Below are 9,980 nucleotides of genomic sequence, written 5' to 3'. Positions count from 1 at the left end.
GCTCACGGGCCCAGCCGCTCCGCGGCATGTGGGATCTTCCCGGACCGGGGCACAAACCCATGTCCCCTACATCGGCAGGCAGACTCTCAACCACTGCGCCACCAGGGAAGCCCTCTTTTCTAGTTTTATGGTGTTATGTCTTATATTTAAGTTTTTAAGTCATTTTGAGTTTACTGTGTATGGTGTGAGGGTGTGTTCTAACTTCACTGATTTACATGCAGTAGTCCAGCTTTCCCAATACCACTTGCTGAAGAGACTTGTCATTTCTCAATTGTGTATTCTTGCCTCCTTTGTCAAAGATTAATTGACCGTAGGTGTGTGGGTTTATTTCTGGGCTCTGAATTCTGGTCCCTTGATCCATATGTCTGTTTTTGCACCAATACCATGCTGTTTTGATTACTGTAGCTTTGCAGTATTGTCTGAAGTCTGGGAAGCTTATGCCCCCAGCTTTGTTCTTTTCCCTCAGGATTGCTTTGGCAATTCTGGTTCTTTTATGGTTCCACAGAAATTTTAGGATTATCTGTTCTAGTTCTGTGAAAAACGTCACAGGTAATTTGACAGGGATTGCATTAAGTCTGTAGATTGCTTTGGACAGTATGGCCATTTTAACAATATTAATTCTTCCAATCCAAGAGCATGGAATATCTTTCCATTTCTTTGAATCATCTTCAATTTCCTTTACCAATGTTTTATACTTCTCAGCATATTAATCTTTCACCTCCTCGGTCAGGTTTATTCCTAAGTATTTTTTTTGGATGCCATTTTAAAAGGGATTTTTTTTTTTACTTTCCCTTTCTGACATTTCATTGTTAAGTGTAAAGAAATGCAACAGATTTCTGTATGTTAATCTTGTATCCTGCTACCTCGCTGAATTCGTTTATCAGATTTAATAGATTTTGTGTGAAGTTTTTAGGTTTTCGATATATAGTATCATGTTATCTGCATATAATGACAATTTTATCTATTGGATAGAAGTGGTGAGAGTGGGCATCCTTGTTCCAGATTTTAGCAGGAAGGCTTTCAGCTTTTCATGGTTGAGTATTATGTTGGCTGTGGGTTTATCATAAATAGCTTTTATTAGGTTGAGATATGTTCCCTCTACACTCACTTTGTAAGAGTTTTTATCATGAATGGATGTTGAATTTTATCAAATGTTTTTTTCTGCATCTATTGAGATTATCATGTGGTTTTTGTCTTTTCTTTTGTTGATGTGGTGTATCACATTGATTGATTTGCATATATTGATCCATTCTTGTGACCCTGGTATGAATCCAACTTGATTGTGGTGTAATATCTTTTTTATGTGTTGTTGGATTTGGCTTGCTAATATTTTGTTGAGAATTTCTGCATCTGTATTATCAAAGATACTGCCCTGTCATTTTCTTTTTTGTTATTATCTTTGTCTGGTTTTGGTATCAGAGTGATAGTGGCTTCACAGAATGACTTTGGGAGTGTTCCCTCCTCTTCAGTCTTTTGAAAGAGTTTGAGAAAGATCATTATAAGTTCTTCTTTGCATGTCTGGTAGATTTCCCCAGTGAAGCCATCTGGTCCTGGACTTTTGTTTGCAGGATAATTCACCTCTGGTGAATTATCTATTTCTTCTTGATTCAGTTTTGGTAGGCTGTTATGTTTCTAGAAACTTGTCCACTTCTTCTAGGCTGTTCAATCTGTTGGTATATAATTGTTCATAGTATTTTCTTACGGTTTTTTGTATTTCTGCAGTATCAGTTGTTATTTCTCTTCTTTCATTCATTATTTTGTTTATTTGGGTCCACTCTCTTTTCTGCTTGGTGAGCCTGGCCAGAGGTTCGTCGATTTTGTTTGCCCCTTCACAGAACCAGTTCTTGGTTTTATTGAGTTTTTTCTACCTTTTTAAAATCTCTATTATTTCTTTCCTTCTGCTGACTTTACATTTTGTTTATTCTTCTTTTTCTAATTCTTTTAGGTGGTAGGTGTGGTTGAGATTTTTCCTGTTTTTTGAAGAAGGCCTGTATTGCAATGAACTTCCCTCTAAGAACTGCTTGTGCTGCATCCCATAGATTTTGTATGGTTGCGTTTTCATTGTCATTTGTCTCAAATATTTTTAAATTTCCTCTTTGATTTCACTGCTGATGCATTGGTTTTTTCGTAGCATGCGGTTTACTCTCCATGTAATTTTTTTTTTTTGCTGTGACAAACTTCCTGTCACATCTTTTTATTGGTGACATATGAAAAACAAGTTACTTAAAATACTACTAATGAGAAGTATATTCTGTTCGCCTATTATTCCTTATGGTTAGACTACAAACTAATGTGTAAACATTTTTTTTTCAGTTCTCTTTCTAAGGTTGATTTCTAGTTTCATGCTGTTGTGGTCAGAAAAGACTCTTTGGCTTTTAAATGAATATTTAGCACATTTACATTTAACGTATTCCTTAATGTAATTAGATTTAAATACTTTTTATTTTCCTGTGTTCCCATCATTTCTCTGCTCATTTTTTTCTCCATTCTTGCCTACTTTTGGATTAACCAAGGATTTATTATTTTTCCTTACTTGGTAGTATTCTTTTACTATTCTTGTAGTAACCTAGAGCAGTGGTTCATAAGGTAAGGAACTTGAACCAGTACATGACGAGTATCTGAGAACGTGTCAGAAATGCAATTTTTCAGACCCCAATTCAGACCTAGAGAATCAGAAACTCTCAGGGTAGGGCCCAGTAATCTGGGTTTTAACAAGCCCTCCTAGTTATTCTGATATATGCCGAAGTGTTAAGAATCACTGCCCTAGATTTTACCACATGCCCTTGACGTAGTACTTTTACCACTTCCCATACAATGCAAAGACATTAACTGCAATATATTTCCTAACGCCATACTCTAGTATTGTCATGTACTTTAACTTCTACAAGTATTTTAGACTCCAAAGCATTGTGTTCTATAACAGCACTGTTACTGCTATTGTTTTAATTACTTGATACATATTTTTATTTACTGACATGCATACTCTTTTGGTGTTCTTCATTCTTTTCTGCACAGGATAATTTTCCTTCTATCTGAAAAATTAACCTCCTTTAATCTTTTAATACTGTAACATTCTCTCACATTTTGTTTCTGTAAAAGCCTATTTACTTAAACTTCATTTTCATAGAAATTCTAATTTTAGAATTCTGGATTGGCAGTTATTTCCTTTCAGCACTACAAAACTTTCATTCTGGTGGTATCTGACTTTTATCATTTTTATGCAGAATTCAATGTGTTCCTTTGAAGTTGCCTATTATTTTCCTCTGATTTTAAGATTTTTTTACAAAAATCCTTGTTTTTTAGCAGTTTGACTTTTATTTGCCTGATAAGGTTTTCTTTTAATTAGTCCTTCTTGGGGTTCTCAGAACTTCTTGAATCTGTACTGTGTCATCTTTCATCAGTCTTAGAAAATTAAAATATTGCTTCTTCTCTATTCCCTTTTGCTTCTCTTCTGGAACACTAAAGACAAGTTTGCAAGATCTTTTCCCTGTATCTCATTTATCTCTTAAGCTTCTCTTAATTTTCCATTCTTTGTTTCTCAACATGCATATTTCCTATTGACCTATCTTCCAGTTCACTGATTCTCTCCTCTGCTGTGTCTAATCTGCTGTTAAATCCATCTATTTAATTCTTAATTTCGGTTATTATATTTTTCAATTGTCTTGATTCTTCCATACAGATTCCAATTCTGATAAATTTTCTATAATTCATCTATTTTCTTCAACATATTAGTCACAGTTATTTAAAAATCAATATCTAGATCACTTGTGGATATGTTTATACTATCTTTCCATCTTGGCATTTAATTATTTGGTCTTGTTTCCTGGAATGTCTGAAAATTCTGACTGAAAGTGAGACCTTACCTTATGAAAACTTGCAAAAGCTCAGGATATGTTATCTTCCAGAAAGGATTTAGTTTTCTTTTGGCAAGTGGAATATTAGCATACCACCCTAATACCAGTTTGAGACTGATGTTATTTTGATTTGCTCTTACTTATAGAACATAATCTTTCTTAAGTATCAATTTGAAAAACTGGGGTGTTTACCATGGCTCCCTCTTTAAAGAACTACAACTTCTGTCCCCCCGCCCCCGTGAGACTGCTAAATTCTAGCTAGTGAAAAATCCACATGATTTGCCTGTGTCTGAGTCGAAGCACACACAGGTTAGGGATTAGCAAATGCCTTAACTGGATATTGCTTGCAAAAAGTTGAGGTCACTTCTGAGATTCCTCAGGATCTTGGTCCTTAAGCCCTGGCTCTTTGGTAGCCTCCAACTCTGGTTTTTACATCCCTAGCTCAGTGACTGCTCTAGGTTGTAGCTTTCTGTGCAGCCTCTATGCCATGCACTGAGAAGTGGGAAATGTCCCAAGGGAAAACATGTAGGGCTTATCTCAATGTGCTTCCCTTTTTTCTGAGATTTTCACTTCTGAAGTTCTGCCTGTCTTTTTCTCCAATGCCTTTCTTTTTTATTGGTGGGCAGCGTGTGGGAGGCAGGGTGGTAATTTTCTATAGATAGGGAGAAGGGTTAATCTGTTATTCTATCATATCTGAAAGCAGAAGTCCAAAAACTCCAGCTCCTTTATTTAGTCACAAAGTCCCAGCGTTACTACTTTCTAATTGCTTCCTAATAGCCACAACTGTCTGTTTAGGCCTCAGTATCTCCTGCTTGGACTATCGCAAAGAGCAGTACTGGATACCTCTGATTCCAACCCGTCTGTTTCACTGGCAATTCTCAAGTCTAGCTGGGTATCATTAGGGATGATTTTTAAAAGTACAGATTTCTGGGCCCTACCCACAAGGATAAAGTAACTGATTTGGTAGGTCTGCAATGGAATCTTGGAATTACTACCACCACCAAACACACGTACACACTAACAACCCCACCCTCTCCCTTAAGTGATTCTGATGGAATAAGTCCATGTATTGCTATTTGGGAAAAATTATTACTTTACACCTCAGTTGCCAGTTTCCTATCTAATCTGGAATTCTGATTAGTCACTCTGATTATAATCTGTCTTCTATCTGCTTATTCATTACCTTTTACAAATACAAAGATACTACGTATACTAGTGCAACTGAGTATGTATACATGTTTGTGTTTACGTGTGTGCACAAGAAAGTAGAAAAGTGAGTATTTTTTTAAAAAAAGAGCAAGTGAAAGCAAGGGAGATGGGGAGAGGGTAAAAGAAAGACTGACAGACCGTATGAGTACAAGAGTGAGAAATATTATGGCTTCAAGGTGCTCATCATGGTCTAGTAAGGGAGGAAATAGATGCACAGAACCGAGTTATTTCATGAACCTCCCAGAGGCTTTTTAGGGTTTTGAGATATGACATTAAGAAATTACCTTGTAAAGAAGAGATATTTGTACCCTACTAGGTATATAATGACTTAGCACAAAGTTTTGACTCTTGCTTCAATAACAAAAACAAAACAAAAATTGCAGCAGACTACCCCATAGTACACTTCTGGGTATGTACCTAGACTTGAGTATCATGAAAGAGGTTGACCACCGTTCTAATGGACTCTGAGTTTGTCTGAATTATTTATTTTACTGGATTCTGTTGATGCCCTGGTTATTTGTCAATCTCTTTTTAAATCACATATTTAGAGGGGTAATCAATGATTTTGAAACAAGCTGATTCAATAAAATGCTGGACTCAAAAATTCAATGGGATTGGTAGTGTCAAGAATTTAGATTTAATATAGAGCTTCCCAATAAGCATCTTCCAATTTTTCCAGAGAATTATTTATTTACTTCTAACTTGTGCAAATCTAAACGCATTGTGGATTCAGCTTTCAAACTGCCATGTATGGTTTGGTCAAATTTATATCATCTTTAAACTCAACCATACAGAAATCTACTGTTACTATAAAAGCAAATTAAATGTATTACTCAATGACATTTCAAAAGTGTTCAAAAAATAGAATTACTTTGTTAGTCACAGTGTTGATTGCCAGAGTTGGAGAGGCACTTCCCGAAATAATACACTCCATTCCCAAAGAATCTGAATCTATGCTATATGGAGTTGAGGCCTAAAATACAAGAACAAAATAAATAATTATTAGCTCATAAAACCACCAACTTTAACACAATTTGAAGTTATTTCATCAAATTCTCCAACATCCAGTTTTGTGCTTTGTTTCTGAAAATAAACTTAAAATCATTACTGAATTCTCTTCTACTATATTTTATTATGCTACTAACCTGATAATCACAAAGTCCATTGGTATGGCTACTCCTTACCAACTCTTTTAACTGGTTGTGGGATAGGTTTGCAAAAATTAGAGATAAACTTCTGTAGTGGAGGCTACTAACAATCGGGTTAACACTCATTCTCCCCTCTTCTCCCTTTTAGTAATAGATCCCTGTAGTTATCAACTCATCTCTGCCCAGCTAAAGACCACCTTTTCCAGACTCATTTGCAGCTAGTTGTAGCCATGTGACTAAGGTGCGACAAATGGGATGTGAGCAAGAGTGATGTGTACAACTTCTGGGTCATGTCTTTGAAAGGAACTTGCTTGCCCTCCATCCTCTTTCCCTCTTATTGCAGGCCTGTGACACAGTTGTGGTGGTGGTGATCCTGCATAACCAGAAAGCTGAGGGTAATACCCTGGGGAATACTGGAAAGATAAGATTAGAAGGAAACATCTGAATGACCTTGTGGAACAGAGCTGGTTATCCATCTGATCCACCTCTCAGCTTGGACTTCTACCTAAGAGAGAAATAAATCTCTCTGGTTTAAGCCTCTCAGGTGTAGTTTTCTCTTCCTTTGTCTGTTAATGCAACTGAACAATATCCTAAATAAAACAATTTCATATACATTGTTTACAGAGCTAACATGGGTGTCAAAAATCAATATAGGCTTTCTACATTTAGAATTTTGGATATAGATTGTGACAACTCCTGTCTCTCAAAAGAAAGAGTTATTTCACTGAAAAACATTTCTAAGATTGATTTATTTATCACTTAATCACTTGGCATGAATTTCTTTCATCAGATAATCCAAGAGGGTAGGGAACAGACATCTTGAAAAAGGGAAAAGAAAAGGGTCACCCCGAGAAGGCAGAATCTAGTACTTACGTGCTGGGTACACACTGACAGTTAGGTGAACATGGAAAAGCACTTCAGAAATACAAATGGAAGAACTACAAAGACAGCTCTGTGTATGCTGCAATTTGGTGCCTGCCAATTTAGCCGCAGTTTATGCCCCAACTTTGGTGCCAGCTAATTTAGCTAAATTAACACAGAACATTACTTTAGAAAGCTGCAAATCTCATGTTCCTTTAACTCAACTCAGTCATCTCATTCCAGACTACTGGTTCACTATCTAATTCTCACTCCTCCCCACTGGTAACAAGAGGCAAGCCTGTGTTGTGTGACTTCATGCAAATTACTTAACCTTTATACTCTTTTCCTCATCTATAAGAGGATTATGCCACTTCCTTTAGAAGTCTGTTAAGAGCATTAATGAAATAATTCATGTAAAGCACTTAGCATAGTACCTGAAATGCACAGTAAGTGCTGGCTTCTATGATGACTACTAACATGTATCTACTACTGATGCTGAGAACCTACTGATAGAGAGGAATATTTAATGGTGATCAATGAAAAAGAAGACAGCTTTGGTATGCGGCACTGTATTCCCACAAGGCCAGATTCACAGCTTTAGCTAGAAAATCTTTTAATTAGATATTCTTCATCAACACTAAAAATCTGGTTCAATCAAGAGAATAAAGGACATTCACAGAAAGACAGACAAGATGAAAAGGCAGAGGGTTATGTACCAGATGAAGGAACAAGATAAAACCACAGAAAACAAACTAAATGAAGTGGCGATAGGCAACCTTCCAGAAAAAGAATTCAGAATAATGATAGTGAAGATGATCCAGGACCTCGGAAAAAGAATGGAAGCAAAGATTGAGAAGATGCAAGAAATGTTTAACAAAGACTAGAAGAATTAAAGAACAAACACCTAGAAGAATTAAAGAACAAACAAACAGAGATTAACAATACAATAAATGAAAAGAAAAATACACTAGAAGGAATCAATAGCAGCATAACTGAGGCAGAAGAACGGATAAGTGACCTGGAAGACAGAATGGTGGAATTCACTGCCGTGGAACAGAATAAAGAAAAAAGAATGAAAAGAAATGAAGACAGCCTAAGAGACCACTGGGACAACACTAAACGCAACAACATTCACATTATAGGGGTCCCAGAAGGAGAAGAGAGAGAGAAAGGACCCGAGAAAATATTTGAAGACATTATAGTCGAAAACTTCCCTAACATGGGAAAGGAAATAGCCACCCAAGTCCAGGAAGCACAGCGAGTCCCACACAGGATAAACCCAAAGAGAAAAACGCCGAGACACATAGTAATCAAACGGGCAAAAATTAAAGACAAAAAAAAATTCTTGGAAGCAACAAGGGAAAAACGACAAATAACATAACAAGGGAACTCCCATAAGGTTAACAGCTGATTTCTCAGCAGAAACTCTACAAGCCAGAAGGGAGTGGCATGATATACTTAAAGTGATGAAAGGGAAAAACCTACAACCAATATTACTCTACCCGGCAAGGATCTCATTCAGATTCGATGGAAAAATCAAAAGCTTTACAGACAAATGGAAAAAGATATTCCATGGAAAGGAAATCAAAAGAAAGCTTGAGTAGCTATGTTCATATCAGATATAATAGACTTTAAAATAAAGAATGTTACAAAAGACAAGGAAGGACACTACATAATGATCAAGGGATCAATCCAAGAAGAAGATATAACAATTATAAATATATATGCACCCAACATAGGAGCAACTCAATACATAAGACAACGGCTAACAGCTATAAAAGAGGAAATCGACAGTAAAACAATAGTAGTGGGGGACTTTAACACATCACTTACACCAATGGACAGATCATCCAAAATGAAAATAAATAAGGAAACAGAAGCTTTAAAAGACACAACAGACCAGATAGATTTAATTGATATTTATAGGACATCCCATCCCAAAACAGCAAATTACACTTTCTTCTCAAGTGTGCACGGAACATTCTCCAGGATAGATCACATCTTGGGTCAAAAAATCAAGTCTCAGTAAATTTAAGAAAATTGAAATCATGTCAAGCATCTTTTCTGACCACAACGCTACGAGATTAGAAATGAATTAGAAGGAAAAAACAAACACATGGAGGCTAAACAATACGTTACTAAATAACCAAGAGAAGACTGAAGAAATCAAAGAATACCTAGAGACAAATGACAATGAAAACACAAGGATCCAAAACCTATGGGATGCAGCAAAAGCAGTTCTAAGAGGGAAGTTTATAGCTATAGAGACAAATGACAACGAAAATATGACGATCCAAAACCTATGGGATGCAGCAAAAGCTGTTCTAAGAGGGAAGTTTACAGCAATACAAGCCTACCTCAGTATAACCTTCCAAGACTGAACCAAGAAGAAATAGAAAATGTGAACAGACCAATCACAAGTAATGAAATTGAAACTGTGATTAAAAATCTTCCAACAAACAAAAGTCCAGGACCAGATGGCTTCACAGGTGAATTCTATCAAACATTTAGAGAAGAGCTAACACCCATCCTTCTCAAACTCTTCCAAAAAATTGCAGAGGAAGGAACACTCCCAAACTCATTCTATGAGGCCACCATCACCCTGATACCAAAACCAAAGATACTACAAAAAAAGAAAATTACAGACCAATATCACTGATGAATATAGATGCAAAAAGACTCAACAAAATACTAGCAAACAGAATCCAACAACACATTAAAAGGATCATACACCACTATCAAGTGGGATTTATCACAGGGATGCAAGGGTTCTTCAATATACGAAATCAATCAATGTGATACACCATATTAACAAATTGAAGAATAAAAACCATATGATCATCTCAATAGATGCAGAAAAAGCTTTTGACAAAATTCAACACCCATTTATGATAAAAACTCTCCAGAA

The 9,980-nt window shown here is 36.2% G+C and overlaps 1 protein-coding gene across 5 annotated transcripts in view; it reads right to left on the bottom strand.

The window, feature by feature from the left end:
• Positions 1-9,980, bottom strand: part of FOXJ3 (forkhead box J3) — a 136,468-nt gene that overhangs the window by 30,411 nt on the left and 96,077 nt on the right. For 4 of the 5 annotated variants that reach the window (XM_024125224.3, XM_007103481.4, XM_007103482.4 and 1 more), the window contains one exon: positions 5,935-6,036. The exons of the other annotated variant lie outside the window; for it this stretch is intronic. In XM_024125224.3, the coding sequence (XP_023980992.1) occupies positions 5,935-6,036 (102 nt within the window). The remainder of the gene's footprint in view (positions 1-5,934; positions 6,037-9,980) is intronic. 5 annotated transcript variants of the gene reach the window in all.

Source organism: Physeter macrocephalus, chromosome 3, assembly GCF_002837175.3.
Source record: "Physeter macrocephalus isolate SW-GA chromosome 3, ASM283717v5, whole genome shotgun sequence".
Lineage (NCBI taxonomy): Eukaryota > Metazoa > Chordata > Mammalia > Artiodactyla > Physeteridae > Physeter > Physeter macrocephalus.
This window is presented reverse-complemented; position numbering and strand designations above follow the sequence as displayed.